This window comes from Phascolarctos cinereus, unplaced genomic scaffold, assembly GCF_003287225.1.
Source record: "Phascolarctos cinereus isolate Bilbo 61053 unplaced genomic scaffold, phaCin_HiC Scaffold_5;HRSCAF=322, whole genome shotgun sequence".
Lineage (NCBI taxonomy): Eukaryota > Metazoa > Chordata > Mammalia > Diprotodontia > Phascolarctidae > Phascolarctos > Phascolarctos cinereus.
Genome location: NW_027555958.1, coordinates 296450910 through 296469616, shown reverse-complemented (window position 1 = coordinate 296469616; position 18707 = coordinate 296450910). Strand labels below are relative to the sequence as shown.

Here is an 18707-nt window from a genome sequence, read left to right as displayed (position 1 = left end):
ATCAAAGCTACTTGGGAAGTCCTCCTTTCAGTTTCATTTGTTTATTAATAAGCACACAGATGAACTGATTGGAATAATTCATGCTATCAGATTGTACTCTTAAATTTGCCCTTTACCCTTCCTAGCAACCTACAATTGATACTTCCTAAATTTTCTGAGAACATTTCTTCCCAGGCCGCCCATAGGTACTCGATTAAAACTTTGAAATAGTCTGTGTGCTTGGGAATTACTGCTGCTTCTAAGAATGTGATTGGGGCATCAGAGTTTGGCATTTCTAATATAATTGCTACCATTTATATAGTGCTTTCAGGTTTGCAAAGTGCTTTACATAGGTTATCTCACAACAATCCCATAAACTGAAAACATTTGAAAACACTTAATTGTCAGTCTTGGGTCCTGAATGGGTTCCTTCTGAAGTATCTTTGTAGGTCAGCATAACTGGTTAGATCATCGGACTCTAACCATGGAGCTTAAGGTCACTCCTTTGATCCCTTTCTGAGGGAGTTAATTTCACAAAAGAAAAATTCTGGTCATTGACCCAACCTTAACTCTAACCTATATAACCTGACAGATTTTTGCCCTTGGTTATAAGTAAAGGTGTAAAATTTCTAGAAATTTTAAAGCCACTTATTAAAGTGAAAACAAGTTAGGGAAAATTTAAAAATACAGTTTTTTTTGTTCCCTCCATAGACTAAGTTTGTAAGTTCAGAGACATAAAGTGTATTATGTGTGACTAACTTCTTGTGCTTTAAAAGTTACCATATTAATAGAATGGAAGGAAGAAGAGAAGGAAGGAAACAAGCATCTCTTAAACTCCTGTTATATGCCAGGCACTGGGGATACAAATATGAGCAAAAAGATTCTTCCTGTCCTCAAAGGGCTTACATTCTAATAGGGAGAAACAACACACAAAAGGGAGCTGGGGAGGCAGGGTGGGAGCATGGTTCTGTTGTCCAGAGGAATAGCCTCAATCTCTTCACACAGTGGAGGCTCCAGGAGTAGCTCACCAATGGAAGAAGGGGGGTGGGTCTTCCCTGTTGGGGGGAGTAGGTTTTTTGAGGGCAAGGAGGCCTCAGGCATTGTTGGAAGTTCCACCATGAGCTAGCACTAGAAAGGGCAGGGTTCAGAAGTTAGGAACTGGACTCCTTCTGGGCAGGGACTATTTCTTTTGTTTTATCTTTGTATCACATAGTGCCTAATGGTGAAGTAGTTGTTTAATAAATGCTTGTTCAGTGATTTTTGAGTTTTTTAATAAAGCAATACAGTTCTTTTCGGCTTCTGGGTAACTCACATTCATGGAGTGCCAGAGAAAACCTGAGTTTTGACTTCAAATCTGCAACCAGTTTTTATGCTAAATCTTTTGACTGAGAAGGTCAGTAAGTCCTTTGCTACTAATCTTGACACATACATCAGTGTCTGTTTCACCTTGAGGCCTAGTTAGAAAGATGAGAATAGATTCACCATCCTCTTTCAAAAGATGACAAGAAGGGGGCAGCTAGGTGGTGCAGTGGATGGAGCTCCAGCCTCGAAGTCAGGAGGACCCAAATCTGGTCTCAGACACACAACACTTATTAGCGGTGTGACCGTGGGCAAGTCACTTAACCCTGATTACCTAGCAAAAAGCAAAAAAAAAAAAAAGAAGTTGACAAGAAGATGACCTCTACAAGTAAAAGAGACATTGGGTCCATCTTGTCTTGTGAAGATGAAGCATCCCCTTAGAGGCAGGCATGTGCACTGTTGTTCAGTTGTGTTCAGTTGTGTCCATCTCTTTGTGAATCTGTTTGGGGTTTTCTTGGCAAAGATACTGAAGCGGTTTGTCATTTCTTTCTCCAGTTCATTTTACAGATAAGGAAATTGAGGCAAACAGGGTTAAGTGACTTGCCCAGGGTCACACAGCTAGTAAGTGTCAGCCTGGATTTGAACTCAGAAAGATCAATCTTCCTGACTCCAGGCCCAGTACTCTATGCACCATGGCACCCCCTAGCCGACTCTCACCTTCACAGAAATTCAACTTGGGCATGAAAGAATCCTCATGATAATTAACGTATCCAACAAGTAGTCAGCCAGCCTATTGGCAGACTTCAGGGAGGGGGAAGCCAGTACCTCTCAAGGCAAGCTATTCCCCTTTTGTACAAATCTAATTCTTATCAGGTTGTTTGCTTATTTTTTTTCTTAACTAACATCCTAGCTTCCATTTGCCCATTTGCAGCTAAGTCTGCCTCCTGGGGCCCAACAGAACATGTCTAATTCCTCCTCCACATGTTAGCCTTCAAATACATGAACACATTTGTCATGTTCTTCCTGAGTCTGACCTTTCTTTAGACTAAGTATGTCTGATGCCTTCAACTGTTCTTCACATGACATAGACCCAGGACCTTTCAAGACTGATAGTGATCTGATACTAAAGATAATGTTACATAAAAATGTAAGGGAGGCAGAATAGAGTAGTGGAATGAGTCCTGAATTTGGACTCAGATGACTTTGGTTTCAGATCCCTGCCATGCCACCCACTACCTGCCCAAAGCTAGGCAGACATCTCTGGGCTTCAGTTTCCTCATCTATAAAATGGAAGGGTTGAATTAGATGATCCCTGAGGTCCCTTGCAGCTCTAAATATTTGAGCCTTTCTGTTGGGTAGTTTTCCAAAATTTATTTGGCGGGCAGTAAAGGCTGTTCAACAACATATAAAAATCTCCCCTGAAATATTTTCTTCATTTTCTATTTTCCCCCTCCCCTCCTTGTTGTCTACCCTTTCCTCTGCCAACCTGTTCCAGATCTTTTTGACTCTTTGTTGGAGGAGTAAGAAAAAAATGGAAGAAAAGATTTTCTCCTTGAATTTTCCTGGGGATATTTTTGCTCTTAATATCTATAGGATATTAGAGGAGGGAATAGGTATATACATATGGCTCCACATTCCCTATACCAGTTCCAGAAGGGGTGGGGTGGTGGTAATATAAGGCTGGCTTAAGCAGGTGGCCACATTGCAAGTTCGTGGTTCTTGGCTTTTTGATGAAAGGGCACTAGACCACCAGTCAGAGGATACAGATTCACTGTTGAGTCTTCCCAGTTAGCTGTGTGACTTTACTTCTCTGGTCTTCAGTTCCTCTATCTGAAAAAAAGAAGAGGTATAATAACCCTTGCCCTACAGATTTCATAGGCATATGATGATGATAAAATGAGATTAAGAGTTGAAAACACTTTGAAAGTAAAAGTGTTATATAAATTCAGGACCTATTATTAAAATTTATTTCTATACTTCAGATGATTTGTAGTCTGCACTTTTTATAACGCCTACTCTCACAGTGTGCATAATGGTAGTCGGGGGTTTTTTTCCCTTCCAGGTAAGAGCACAGAGCAGGGATAAGCAGATAGAAGAGAGAATGCTATCCCACAGGCAAGATGACAACAATAGGCATGCAACCAGGCACCAGGTGAGTGCCTTACTAATGTAATGGCCACTCGTGATTTTGGGGCACATCCTAGGTCTCCTTTGGAGCTTAATATTTGCAGCTAGGTATGGGCCTTGCCTACATTAGATGCAGTTCCTATGGTTGATGGACAAGCTACTGCCCATGTCCATTATTTCCTATGTGCTTATATTTGATTGGCTTCCACCCCTTTGCTACAGATTTGTTTAAGAAATGTATAAACATTAGAAAAGGCTTTGTAAACTGTAAAGCACTGTATAAATGTCAGCTGTCAGCTCTCTACCTTACAAGGCAGTTGTGAGAAAAACTAGAATTTGCTATAAGAAAAAACCCCCAAATGTTATATATTTAGCTTGTGGTTTTTCCATGACTGGTGGGATCCATGGGGTAGGAATGTAATTGAGTTTTCTATAGTGGCTTAGAATTTAAAAGTACTTCGTATGATCTCATTTGATTTGTTTAGAAACCTTATGAAGTAACTAATGCAATAATGTTGTCATCCTAATTTTATAGATGAAAACATAGATGGCAGACTTTTTCAGCAAACATTTATTACTCTGTATAGAGCTGGGAATACAGAGATGAAAATGAGACATTTCCCGCCTTTGAGAACCTTGAAGTTTAGTAGTGGACATGAGACTTTTATGTAAATAACTAATACAGATCAGAAAATGATTAAGTGTGTAAGAAAATGAAAGAGCAGGGACAAAAGCAGTTGGAGGAGAGATGGAGCCCTTCTAACTGGGAACATCAAGGAAGGTTTTGCATAAGACATAATATCTGAGCTGTACTTCAAAGGAAGGGAAGGATAGCATTATGTAGAGATGATTGGGGTTCTGGGGGTGAGGTTGGTAGGAAAGTATGTGTGGGATTTGTTTCAGGCACGGGATCAGAGTATGAAAAAAGTGCAGGGGCTAAAGAGGGAAGTATGTGTTATGGACAAATATCCAGGCCTCACTGAATATAATGAACGGTGCAGTGCAGGAGGAGAGGTGCTGTGAAATAAAACTGAGGGAGTAGTTTTGAGCTTGATTGGAGAAGGTTAAGCTAAAGAGTTTGTATTTTATTCACTAGGCCGTAGAGAGATATGAAGGTTTTTGAACAAGGAAGTAAAATCATTAGTGAGATTAAAATACATTAGATAAAATAAAAATAAAAAGTTATCCTTTCCACATCACAACTTTCCCTATTATGGTTTCGATATATTGTAGGTCAGCATAAGAAATTAAATGGGAATTTTTGGGGAGTTTTACATAAGCCAAAGACAACACAGAAAGGCTAGCAGATGACATAGAAAAAGTTTAGAAACACATAAATACATATATACATACATATATATATGTGTGTGTGTGTGTGTGTGTATATATATATACACACATATGAAATATCAACATATTTTAGCTTTTAATACTGTAATAATTCAGACTTTTTCTCTGATAAAGGGAGGGCCAAAAATTTTTATATAGATTTTCCAGATTTTGGGGGTGCTGCACTTTCATGATATGGAAGGGATAATAACTACATAGATGAGATTACTCTGGTAGTGACATAAAGGATATAATGTTGAGGCAAAAGGTTGGAAATAGGAAGACCAGTTAGACTGCTCTTACAGTTAATTTGAGAGGTGATGATGATCTAAACTAGGATGGTTGAAACAGAAATAGAAGTGATAATGTAGGTGGATTTGACAAGGTTGCATGAAGGGTGGGTAGTGAAAGGGAGGCAGAAGTCAAAGATGACCCCAAAGTTCTGAGGAAAACTGGTGGATGCAATAGATATATAACATGAGGAGGGAATGTTTTGAATGGAAGATGGCATCTTTTGGACATGTTGAGTTTAAGATGTCACTGAGATGTTCAGCTGGAGGTATCTATCAAATACTTGGAAAATCACAGCTGGAGACAGAGATTTGGGAGTCATCTTCATATAAGGTGATAATTGAAACTGGGGGAGTGAATTAGATCCAACCGAGGGAAGGACTAGAGAGAAGAAGAACAGAGAACGCACTTATCAGAGAGGTAGCTGGAGAACCAAGAGAGAGTAATATTGAAGTCATGGGAAGAAAAGGTGATCATTTGATTGTAGCTCGAAAGGAATCCAGGATTGTTCTAAATGATAGTGAAGGAAGAATGAGAAAGGGTGTGTGTGTGTGTGTGGGTGGGTGTGTGTATATCAGTATATATGTGCATATATGTGTGTATCTATATATCTGTGTATGCGTATGTATGTGTATGCAAGTGCACCAGTTTAGAATTTAAAAATCTGCGACAGAGATCTACAAAATGACTGTTCTGTACACAGTTGTCCCCTTGGTTGGATACCAGCTCAGTGTATTCCATATTGTCATAGTAGTGTGATTCTGAATTTGAATTTGTTTAACTTCGTAGTTTTCTTCTGCTGCTTTCTAGGCACCAACAGAAAGGCAGCTTCGCTATAAGGAGAAGGTAGCTGAGCTCAGGAAGAAGAGGAACTCGGGACTGAGCAAAGAGCAAAAAGAGAAATATATGGTAAGATACTAAATGCATTGTTTTACCAAAACCTTATGAGCACATTTAATACCTTCGGTTCCAGGCATTCTTTGCTTAAAGTACTTTCTGCTTGAAATCAACTTAGAAGTGTGTGGATGCAATGTCACTGAAACTCAGCAGAAGTTACTATTATACTCAATATTAGGGCTGTTGATGGTGGGAAAGGAGGTGAGTGGGACGTAATATAAAAATAGTATTTGGATCTTATGAATTGTGATTGATCAGCATGAGGCATTTCTAGCATTAAAAACAATCCTTTCTTGACCTGTCATTCCCTTAAGCTGCCATCATCTGTCTCTTCTTTTCACAGCCAAACTCCTTGAAAAAGCTGTCCCCTCATTGTCATCACTTGTTCTCGCGCTCTCTCCTCAGCACTAGGCAGTCTTCCTTTCCACCTCATCATTCAACTGAACCAGCTCACTCCAAGTTTCCAGCGATCTCATACCAAACCCTATGGCTTTTCTCAGTCCTCATCCTTCTTGACCTCACTTTAGCTTTTGACAACATCGACCACCTCTCCTCCTGGATGCTCCCTTCTCCCTAGGTTTTCATGACATTGCCCTCTCTTGCTTCTCAGTGTCCTTTACTTAGTTATCCATATGTGTCCTCTAACCTTAAATCTCTGCCCTAGGCCCCTTCTCTTTTTATCTCTGTGTTTTCTTTCTTGGTAACTTCATCAGCTCCCATGAACTCAGTTATTACTATGCAGATGATTTCCATAGTTGTATTTTCAGCCCTAGTTTCTCTCCTTAGCTCCACTCCCGTGTTACTACCTGCTCATTGGACATAAATAATTCTATGTATTCTAAGTAGTTCAAACTCAGCAATTCAAAACCGAATTAATTATTTCCCTCCTCCCCAGAGTTCTTCCTCCTCAGTTCTTTATTTTGATCAAGAGCACCACCATCTTCTGGTCATTCAGGTTCATAACCTTGGAGTCTTCTTTAGTCTCTCACTCTTGATCACTTAACATATTTCAATTGCTAAAACTTGATTCCACCTTTTCAACATCTTAGCTACCTGTCCCCAGTTGAATGGCTACTCTCAATTCTCACCTAGGCTACTGCAGTAGCCTTCTAATTACTTTTCCTATCTCAATTCTCTCTCTTTTTTCTAATTCATCTTTCACACAGCTGCCAGAGTGTTGTTCCTAAAGCATAAGTCTGATTATGTCCTTACTGCTCAATAAACACTCAAGTTGGCTTCCCATTAGCTTTAAAATCAAATACAAACACTGCCCTTTGACAGTTAAAGCCCTTCACAGCATGGCTTCAACTTTATTGTCAATTATTTCTTTGTGTGTACTGTTGAGTTTGGCCAGATTAGCTTTCTTCCCCCCCCCCCTTTTTTTAAAATTTATTTATTTTTTCAACATTTACTTCCACAAGTTTTTGAGTTCCATATTTTCACCCCATCTCACCCCTCCCCCCACCCCAAGATGGCATGCATTCTGTATATCACTTCCCCTAGTCTCTTCTGTCTTTCCCCCCTTCTCTTATCCCCTTCCCCTTCTATTTTCCTGTAGGGCAGGATAGACTTCTGTACCCTATTTCCTGTATTTCTTATTTCCCAATAGCATGTGAAAGCATTTATTTTAAACATACGTTTTTAAAACTTTAGGTTTCAAATTTTTCTCTTCCTCCCTCCCCACCACCCTCATTGAAAAGACTCAATATAGGTTGTACATGTGCAGTTATGCAAAACACTTCCATAGTAGACATGTTGTAAAAAACTAACTCTATTTCCCTTAATCCTATCCTGCCCTCCTCAGAAGTATTTATTTCTGATTACACCCTTTCCCAGTCTGCCTTCCTCTCTATCATCCCCCTGCTCTCTTGTCCCCTTCTCCCCCTATTTTCCTGTAGAGTAAGACAGATTTCTGTACCCAATTGAATGTGTATGTTACAGATTAGCTTTCTTCCTGTATCTCACACACATTCTTCTATCTCTTGTCTGCAAATCTTTGCACAGGTGTTCCCTTATGTTTGAGACACGCTCCCTGCTTTTTAGAATTCCTGGTTCCCTTCAGAGCTCAACTCATGAACTGTCTCTTATGTGAGACCTTTTCTGATCCCATCCATCCCATGTCCTCTATCCCCCCCAAAGTTGCCTCTGAGTTTTGTCCTTTCCAGAATCACTTAGGGTGGGTGACTTTAAGGTTGACATAGCTAACTTGTGGTGTTGAATCATTAGGCCCTTGAAAAAAATGAAAAGAAGTTAAATTATTTATGGCATGGCAGACTTGGATTGAGAAGGCTTGTGGGTCCACGTACCAGGAGCCTGGAGGTGTCATGCTGTCATCTGATGTTTTCTAGGAGCACAGACAGACCTATGGAAGCACCCGGGAGCCTCTGCTGGAAAACCTGACCAGCGAGTATGACTTAGACCTTTTCCGAAGGGCGCAAGCTCGAGCATCAGAGGATTTGGTAAGTCTTCTAATGTCCTAGGAAGTCAAACAGCCACTAAGGGAAGGGGAGGGTATTTAGAAACATTAGGGGATGTTTCTCAGAGTGATTGGAGGCCTATTTGGGTTTTTTTGTTTGTTTGTTTTGGTTTGGGTTTTTTGGAGGCCTATTTGATCCAGAGCCAAAATAGAGTTTCATATTTTGAATTCCCTCCTTTGGCAAAGAAATGTATTTCTTATTAAAGTAAAAGTTTCATTGATAACTATTGAATCTACTGTTGCCACAGAATTGTATATTTCCAAGATACTATTTTGTTCAGATTCCCATTAATTTTCCTTTCACATTTGAATTTTGGTGCCCTGAGTAGAATATTTAGTAGTTTTAAGAAAATTTTGATAATTAATTTTTGTGGGAGATTGAAAATACATACTTTAAAGAGTAGGTGTATTCCAACAGTTCACTTTAATGTGAGGTGAATTCTCTTTTCCTGTTGTCTTCATGGGAATGGGGGCCAGTGGAAGGAATTTCCTAATAGACTCTGCTGAACACGTAAAGAAGATGGCTTTATGGTAGCAGCCACATTGCTGGGAAAGGCTTCCTCATTTGCTTTCTTGCTCGCTCTTTAACACTTTGGAATCTGGAAGTCAGCCCATCCTATACTAGGTGGATACCTGCTATGGTCCTAGGAGTAGGAGCATGTCTTAGGAGCATCACCAACCACAGCTGTACAGTGGCACTTCCAGAGCTTCGCATTCTTTCACCTTCACTTTCACGCTTCAGCACCTGCCACTTTTATCTGTGTTTTCCCTTTCCTCTCCTTTCTCCATCCCCTATTCTTGGGGAATGCTACAGTTTCCCCAGTTCTAAGAATTGCATATGTAGAGCTAGAAGGGACCTTCGAGATGATCCAGACCAATTCCTTTATTTTACAGTTGAGGAAATCGAGCTCCATTGAGGTGGAATTATTTTCCTGAGGTCACATAGGTAGTAAGGAGCCTCTGGAGCCAGAAGACCCGAGTTCCAGTCACATCTCTGACGTTTATTAGCTATGCCACCTTGAGCTGTAAGTCACTTAGCCCCCCTGAGCTTCAGTTTCCTCATCTGCAAAGTGAGGAGTTTGGACCAGATGGTCTCTAAGGTCCCTTCTGGTTCAAGATCATTGAACCTATGAGGAAGTAACAGAGCTTGGGTCTTGTGGTTCCAAAGCCATCTTGTTCCGCTCCATCACTTTGGTGTCACTAGATTTGTCAGGCTGTGACAGTGACATCTAGTGGTGAGTTTTTCTGTCTAAAATGCTATAAAATGTCTGCACTGGAAATAGAGGTCCAGAAAGGTTAAGTGATTTATGTAAAGCCACACACCTAGCTGGGAGCAGAGCAGATATTCAAACCCAGATCACTTGATTCCCAGTCCAGGGCTCTTTCTACTGTGTCATGGCTACTATAATCCAGCTGAAAATTACTTGGGAACTTAAATCATTTCCCTATTTCGTCCTTGTTTAAAATTTGATACATGAAGCTTATTCAGAATGATGCTTGTACTTAGGGCTGTTCTTGAATATGGGCAATATGATTGGCATCTGGGCATAGACCCAAAGCTTTTCCCTTAACTTTTTTTTTTAAACAGGGAAGGGACTCTTTTTTGTTCTACTAGTCTCAAGTTTTTTATCTAATTTGTCATCTCAGTGTTTGGATCATCTTATAGGACTAGAAGTTGTCTTGTAAGAATTAGTTTCTGAGCTGTGGAGTCTTTCCAAAATAAAATAGAATCAAGGAAGGGTCTAGAGCTAGCTTACACCTTCTACTCTCCCAGGTTTGCTAGATCTAGTTATTGGCTTGGAATTAGGTAAGATGCCATCATAATGACACCAAAAGGATTATTTTTTCAAATACCATTTCTTCATCTGTTTACGAAAAGATTTCTCTAAATAACCTTGTGTTAGCACTTTCCTTTAATGACTGTATGATTATAGACTGTATTTTAACAATAAAGAGCATCACTGAACCAATGGTAGTTCATTTTTTGTACCTCTTTAGTGATACTGTCAAGGATCCTCTTTCTATTCCATCTGAAGCAAAAAAATCTATCCAAACTCTTAAGCCAACACACCAAAATAAGTTGCAAAGATGTCTTGGGTATGTCACTAATAGAAAAAAGATATATAACATTCCAAATGGAAGCAATTTTGGAGGACCAAACCATTGATTTTAATGTGCTTTTACTTTGTAATAATTAGGTTGATTTGATAACCTGTACCATTATAATGCCATACTTACCAGAAGAAGGTAGGAAAGGAAGCATTTCTGTTAGGGAATTGTCTTTCTAGATGACTATCTGTTAATCCTTTAAATTTGCATTTCCTCAAATTAATTTTGATGTGAAACACTTTTAGGCTTAAAATGTATCGAAAGAACTTAAAAACACTAGTTTGGAATTGGGTAATATTCTTAGAATAAAGGGAGTCTCAGAAATTTTTAGAACAAAATACAGGAGATTAAGTTTATTTTTATGCCTCCAAGTGGCCGTACATAAATATTTGATATGTAATTTCATATTTAATATTTTGGGGAGGAAGATAATGCTTGTATTATAATTTTCTCATAGAACCACTATTTATAGTATGAAAAAACACAAGTATTTCTCAGGTTATCATTTGGGGGAAAAACCTTGCTTTTACTAGATCAAAATAATAAACCACATTTTAGATTATAGGCAATCTTGGTTTATATATACTTATGTTCTTGTCATCTGAGCTACATGGTCACAGGAAATATCCTTGCTTTGTTACTGATTTTTGTCCCCTTTCCCTTCTCTTCGCTAGTGCCTGCGACCATAGATTCCTACTTTCCATTCCTTTAACACATACATACTAATCCCTGTATTTCTGTAACCTTGATTGTTACCGCAAACTGGGATCAGATATGAGGTGTCAGAAAGGAGACAAAAGGACTGGGCAACTCTCTCAGGCATCTCCTGTTCCTGTCTTCCTCTTCAGCCACCATATTCCATCTGTATAGCTCCAAGGAAGAGTGTCAGTCAACTAGCATATTTCAGCCCAGAGTTTCCAGCACTTCTATGATGAGATACCTAGATTAGCTTGAGTATGTTCTCTGTTGTCTGCTGTTTCTCATTTCCCTTCATTACTAGAAGTAAAATCCTTAAAAGCTCTAAAAAGCTGTATTCTTCTAGGACAGGAGTAGGTGAGAAGTTGAGGATGATTTTTTTGTGTTTGGACAAGTGGAAGAAATACCTTTTTTCAAAGGTGGTACCAGTAGAAGGGGAAGCAGATACGCCTGTCTCTGGGATCCACAGGATAAAAAAAGACTCCAGTCCAGGCCTAAGAAGGGATGTTTTCATTGCCAGAAGGGTCCTGTCTCTGATTCTTTGTCCCCAGTTCCCTGCAGCCCCTATCTCTCACTTCTTTCCTCCTTTCTACTTTCTGTAGTGTGGAGCTAAGGGAGTCTTCCTTCCCCCATCTGGCAAGTTGAAAGACTAGAGGCTTGGCTGGGGTAGGAGTGGGGAAGGGAAAGAAAGGGTGTGAAGAGAAATACCTCTTCTCATTGCGGTGGGAGAGAAAGATACCTTTTAGTAGTTGGAACTCTGAATGTATTTCTCTATAGAAAATGTGTTATACTTTGTTTTAAATACCAGTGGTAACATAGTATTTTTAGGACATACTTTATGTATGTTTTATATTTTGACCAGTATGTTTCTGTAGGAAAATGCCTTCTAAAGTTTATACAATGGAACCTATATCAGATTCTTACCCTCTTAGAGAGGGGAGAGGAGAAGGAGAGATGGATAGAATTTACAACTCAGAACTTAAAAAAACTGGAACATAAAAAGTTGTTTTTACATATAATTGGAGAAAAATATTATTTAAAAAAAGTTTATAATGTGACAAATTTACCTGCAGCCCTTTGGAGCACAACTCTTTTGCAAGATGGGGACCATATAGTTCCACAGTGTATTATATTCTTCTCTTCCCTAGGTTAAATTATCTTTGGTATTTCTTCTTCATGATTCAGGGTTTTTGTGAACCATCAAAGCTGTGCACATCCAGTAATGCCTTTGGTGGGGGAGGTATTGCTAGCTAGCTCTGTAGGCACTCAATGGAGTGCCCTCAGGTGTCTGTGTCCTTGTGAGTTAGAATGTTCCTGTGGTGCTGCAGGGACTGTAAGTGTGTAGAACTGGACCTTTCCCTTTTACAGGTCCCAGACTGCTGGATGGTGGTATGTTGCTGTTTTTCTTTCTGTTCTGTCGTGGTCATCTCTTGGTCATTCTCTTTTCTGTCAATAGGTCTGTTTGTTATTGCCCTAGTGACGATTATCTGAATACTACTCCCATGGCCTATTACTTCTGCTCTCAAGCACACTTCTTCCTTTTTCAGCTTCTGCTGTTAGTGTAACTTGTTTTTTGACTATCAACTATTGCTAGTCAGCTTGGAATAAATTAATCTTAAAAGATATATGTGTGTATATATATATTTTTTGCCTTTTGGTGAGGCAGTCAGGGTTAAGTGACTTGCCCAGGGTCACACAGCTAGTAAGTGTCAAGTGTCTGAGGCCATATTTGAACTCAGGTCCTCCTGACTCCAAGGCCAGAGCTGTATCTACTGTGCTACCTAGCTACTCCTTAAAAGAGATTTTTTAAAAAATCAGATATACTGTTTGGTGCCATTCGTAGTAGGAATTTAAAATCAGTTAAAAAAAAAACTTTGTACAAGTGTTTCAGTGAAATTTTACTTAAAGTGAAGAGTTCTGTCATTGTAGAAAATTTTAAAAAACTGGACTAGCAGATACTCTTTTAGAAGACTGAACTTTTGAGTGAGGGAGATATAACAGGTTTAAATAGTAAATCTTTTTTTCATTATAGAAGTTTTTTTATTTAAAATTTTATTTTGATTTTTATCAATTATTTTTTTCTTCTCTGTCCTCTTTCTCATTGAACAAAAAAGGCAAGAAAAGTAAAACCTTCATAACACATACATATAGTCCAGCAAAATATTAATTTCTACATTGATCACATCCAAAAATGAGAGTCTCATTCTGCATGTTAAATCCATCACCTCTCTGGAAAGAGATGTGTAGCACGATTGTCTTCAGTCCTCTGGAATCATGGGTTTGCCTAGGACAGTAATTTATAAAGGAGTGGTGACCTTCATAAGGATAAAATCACAGGTGTAAACCAAAACAGACACACAGGCAGTTTTTCTCTTTTCCAACATTAAATAGTAAATCTTAAATTGTTAGAAGAAACGTGCTTGTTTTTTGAGGCCATACCTTCTAGGGGTGAAACTTCTGTGGCTCCCCTTTTACTTCTTCTTTTGCTTTCCTTTTCATATTGACCTTGATGTACAGATGAATAGACATAAGAGTTATTTTTACAGCCAATTCTCAGCTATAGTAATTGGGGCATAATTCGGCAATCAAGAATCCAGAACCATTTTGGGTTTTGAATTGCAGTAGGTGATCTTTTAGTCATTGTACCTCCTTTCATATTTATAAGAGCCTTTCATTCTGATGGCTAGGGAATGCCAGATTGAAATAAAATACTTGTAGTGCAAAGATAATATAAATACAAAGATGATATCCACATGCTGTGTGTGTATGTATAGTCAGTCAATTATGTTTGTCCTTGTCAGCAAATGTGTCTCCACTTATAGAGGCTACCTTGATATAGGTAGCATGATGTTAAGTGTAGTTAGGTGGTTATGGGCTTTCTGATATTGAGGATTATGATGATGTTGAATTCCAATCTTCCTCTGGCTTTTGTTTCCTTGCTTGATATAGGAGAAGCTGCGGCTGCAGGGCCAAATCACGGAGGGTAGCAACATGATTAAAACAATTGCCTTTGGCCGATATGAATTAGATACCTGGTACCACTCGCCCTACCCGGAAGAGTATGCACGCCTAGGACGGCTCTACATGTGCGAATTCTGTCTCAAATACATGAAGAGCCAAACTATACTTCGTCGACACATGGTAAGCCTCTTTACCACCAGTCTATAAGCTTTGGTTGTGGTTTCTGAGGAATTTATTGTGGACTGCAGGTACATTAGAGCCAGCTTTAAATTATTTATATTAATGGGCATTTGAAATCTACAGATAATGTGTAGCTAATAAGGCCTCAAGAGAAGGTTAATTCCAACCCAGGAGTATGCAATTTGTGATGTAGTTGCCATTGAGTAGTACCTGAGGAAGCTGTTCACACTCTCCTCATAATCTACAATTGTTTATTTTCCATTCCTTTTACTGGTCTGATTATTTTCCCTTTTTTCTCTCCTTATACACACACATGCATACACACCCACACACACACGGACACGGACATGCACATGGCATTTAAGCAGCATTGCTTGGTCCAGTTAGTGGCACTCAGGTCTGAAGAGTTTTCACCCAAAATTATGATAACTAACATGTTTATGGTTCTTTAAGGTTTGTAAAGCACTTCCCACATTATCTCACTCATGTCCTTACAACAACCCTGCAAGGTAGGTGCTATTATTATCCTCCTCTTACAGATGAGGAGACCAAGGATGTGAGGTTATGTGATTGTCCAGAATATCTAATCTGTTTAATAAATATCAGAGGCAGGCTTCCAGCTCAGGTCTTCCTGACTCTAAGTCTAGCATTCTATTCACTAATCCACTTAGCAAGTAGAGGAAGACTTTGTTCCCCACTTCTATTGTTCACACACAGATAAATATAAAAACTGGGTTAGATTGTGGTAAAACTGTAAAATCAGTGTAATGGGCTTTACTCTCCCCTCCTCTCTATACATCTTCCTACTTCAAAATAGGAAAGGATTTGGTATTGTTTATATTTTGACTGAATGTCATACATGACTATATTAACTCAGGTATCTGCATTTTTTAACTTCCCATCTCTAATTCCAGGATAGAATGTTTTGTCTTTTCAAAAAGAAGTTTTAAAATGTTTTAATTGCTACATTTTGTTTTGATACATCTCTCATTTCCTGATAATCTGTCCCCTGGTACTTTATCACAAAAAACCTTAAGATAGCGATTGCAATTGATAGCATGGGTAACACTTTCTTTTAAAGAAATTTCCAGCAACACAGAGAGTTGTGGGAGCCATTGTTTGAGGAGTCTCTTCTTGTTCCTGAAATTATGCTATGCCATCTAAAGTGTCTCATGGGTGTGAGAAGGAAGCAGAATGGGGTGGGCAATACCCTCTTTTAACATTTCTCATCTGCCTTTAAAACACTCTCAGATGCTAGAGATCCAGCCTGTTTCTCATGATATCCTCTCTGATTTCTTTTCCTTGTGCCACCACTCCTGGTTGGCACCTACACCTGTTTCCCTCCGCCTTCCCCAGCCCCTTCTTCAGTATGATAATAATATTATGACCCCTTTTCTCCCCGTCTCTAGCTGTAGATAATCCATAGTTTCATGGCTTAGTTCTTAGACTAGGGAGAAGGCTGATAGTAGCCTGCAGGGAAGAGGATACGTGAGCAGAAGTTTTGAACCAGAATACTAAAACTGGAAGAGATGTTAGACATCATTTAGGCCAGCCCCCTCATTTTATATTTGAGGAACTGAGGGGAAAATGTTGTGATTTTTCCCAGAGTCAAAAAGCTGGAAAAACTGAGACTAGAAGCCAGATGGTCTGTCCCTCAGTCTCTCCTCTATTCCATGCTATACAGAAATAAGGGCACACTGCTTTGTTTTGCAGAAGGAATCCCTTTTCCTTTTAATAGCAAGATCCTCTACTGTATTTTAAAATGAGATTGAATTTTTAAAATTTTATTCACACTTAAATTTTTTAGGCCACTGTCTATAATACCCAAACCATGTAGCCAATGGTGTTAAATGCTGGACTCAGGATAAGAAAAGAGGCGGCTAGTGCCCCCTAGTGGTCGGGGACACTGTATTTCCAAGCTGGTTTCCAAGCATGGGATTGTCAGCCTTTTCTGAGAGCCACAGAAGAACTTTCTTTTAATTCTTCTTATGGCCAAGAAGGGTTTTTTGTTTTAATAATTACATGATTACATTATAGCTTGGTTTCCTCATTGAAAAATGGGGAACCTGCCCACTCAGGTGGGGTTGGGAAGTTGCTGGTAAAGGTTATAGTAAAGTACTTGGCAGCTTTAACATGCCAGAGCTAAGCTGCTTATGCGTTTCCTATTGGCGGGAGGGATTTTATATTATTGCAGGGGTATTTAGCTGGCATTTACGTAGTGGATGATTTTAATCTCCTGTGATGAAACAGTGCCAAAAAGCTTAGTCGACACTGCAGCAAAAATAGGAGTTTGTAGTAACTTCAGAAGCTATTACTTTAGGAAAAAAGCTCTTTTATGGGACAGTCAGTGTTCTCCCTGAGTGTGTATCTAGCTGCTTTCCAGCCTAAAGTCTCACTCAGCTCAACTAGTCAGCTTTAGTGTTCCCTTTAAACTTTGAGTGGCAGTGCACTTCTGATGGGAATTTCCTTTTCTCTACAGGCAAAATGTGTATGGAAACATCCACCAGGAGATGAGATCTATCGTAAAGGCTCCATTTCTGTGTTTGAAGTTGACGGCAAAAAGAACAAGGTAAAAGAGGAGGTGACTGACCTAGGGGCAGAGATGGTGTAATGCACCCTCAGGTAGAGAAGAGACTCTTATACTCTGATTCTTCCCCGGGAACAAAATAGTATTTTCTTAAAATTATACCATACCAATGACTAGCTCTGAAGATAAACCTGCTTCAGTTGTTTCAGAATATATTAGCAGTTATGGAAGTAGGCTGGGCTGGTTTGGTCAGGCTTGTCCATTCACCCTTCTTTCTCCTGCTTTATATCTTTAGCCTTAATGTTTTCTCTTTGCCCCAAGGTTACCAAATATTAGAGAACCTGAGCCCGTTTTTTTAACTCTTTATCTTCTTTCTTGTCTGACTCAACAAGTTTTTGTTATGTGCTAAGTGCTAGAGATATAAAGCCAAAGATGAAACAGTTCCTACTCCCAAGGACCTTACAGTCTTGCAGGGGAGATATTTGCATATAGAAGTGTATATAAAGTAAATCCAGGATAGTTAGGGAGAGAAGACACTAGCAATTGGTAGGCACAATGGTTGATTCCTTTAACAGATGGTATCTGAGTTGTTTCTTTAAGGAAGTGAGAGATTCTGTGGGGTACAGGTAAAGGAGGAAGATGTGCATTCCAGGCATGTGTGATGGCTAATACAAAAGCTTGGAGATAGGAAACAGAAACAAAGCCAGTTTAGTCGAACTGTAGAGTATGGGAAAGGGAGTAATAAATAATGAAGTCGGAAAGATAGGTTGGAAACAGGTTGTGGGGGACTTTAAAAGCCAAACTGGAGTTTATGTGGACTTAACAGAGGTAATAGGGAACCTCTGGAGTTTACTGAGTGAGGGAGGTATGCGATTAGTTCTATGATTAAGGAGCAGTGAGAAGAATGGATTGGACTGAGAAAACTTGAGGCAGGGACACCATTGCAGTAATCCAAGTGGAGGTAATGAGAACCTGAACAAAGATGGTGGTCGTGTGAGGAAAGAGAACCAGTTGGATGCTAAAGATGTTGTAGAGGTAGAAATGGCAAGAGATTGGGTGTGTGGGGTGAGTGAGGAGTTAAGGATAACATCGACATTGGTAGAGGGATGGTTTTGGTGGGGTAAAATATGAATTCTGTTCTGGTTATGTTGAGTGTGAGATGTAGATCTCAGTGATATCTCATTTGAAATATCCTATGAGCAGTTGGAGTTGTGGGACTAGAGCTCAGGAGAGAGTCTGCGGCTGGATATAAAGATCTCTTATGGGATAGTATCCCTAGCTTTTGGCTGTCTACTCCTCAGCATGTTGATCATGGTTTGGAACTTTCTCTCCTACCTGAACAACAGACCCTTCCTAACCATATGACCAGAATGCCCACCTTTCAGTTTCGTTAGGCATAACTGAAATGATTGGGTCTTAGCTTCAGTCTTAAACCCGTTAGCCTGATAAACCACAGTCCCTCTTATCTCTCTCTGCTTCCAGATATATTGCCAAAACCTCTGCCTGCTGGCCAAGCTCTTCCTGGACCATAAGACGCTGTATTATGATGTGGAGCCCTTCCTCTTCTATGTCATGACAGAAGCTGACAATACTGGCTGTCACTTGATTGGATACTTCTCCAAGGTTAGGAGTATTTATGACTTGGTGTAAATTATGCGTCCAGTTATTGGGAGGAGTTATCTGATATAAACCATGTATCAGTTACTAAATCTTGGAATTATGGTACTATCTCAGGATTTGTCACAGCTCTTCCTACAGAGACATACCAGAGGTTGTCTAGTAAAAATGTCCATTTCTTTATTAGAACCCCCACATTCCCTCATTTCAGGGTGTGCT

The 18707-nt window shown here is 39.5% G+C and overlaps 1 protein-coding gene across 2 annotated transcripts in view; it reads left to right on the top strand.

Moving 5' to 3' along the window:
- The window catches only part of KAT7 (lysine acetyltransferase 7), a 31699-nt gene that overhangs the window by 7527 nt on the left and 5465 nt on the right, over window positions 1-18707 (top strand). The window contains exons 6-11 of one of the 2 annotated variants that reach the window (XM_020997440.2): window positions 3341-3430; window positions 5836-5934; window positions 8271-8381; window positions 14153-14344; window positions 16824-16913; window positions 18354-18494. In XM_020997440.2, the coding sequence (XP_020853099.1) occupies window positions 3341-3430; window positions 5836-5934; window positions 8271-8381; window positions 14153-14344; window positions 16824-16913; window positions 18354-18494 (723 nt within the window). The remainder of the gene's footprint in view (window positions 1-3340; window positions 3431-5835; window positions 5935-8270; window positions 8382-14152; window positions 14345-16823; window positions 16914-18353; window positions 18495-18707) is intronic. The other variant, XM_020997441.2, reaches the window with a different exon arrangement.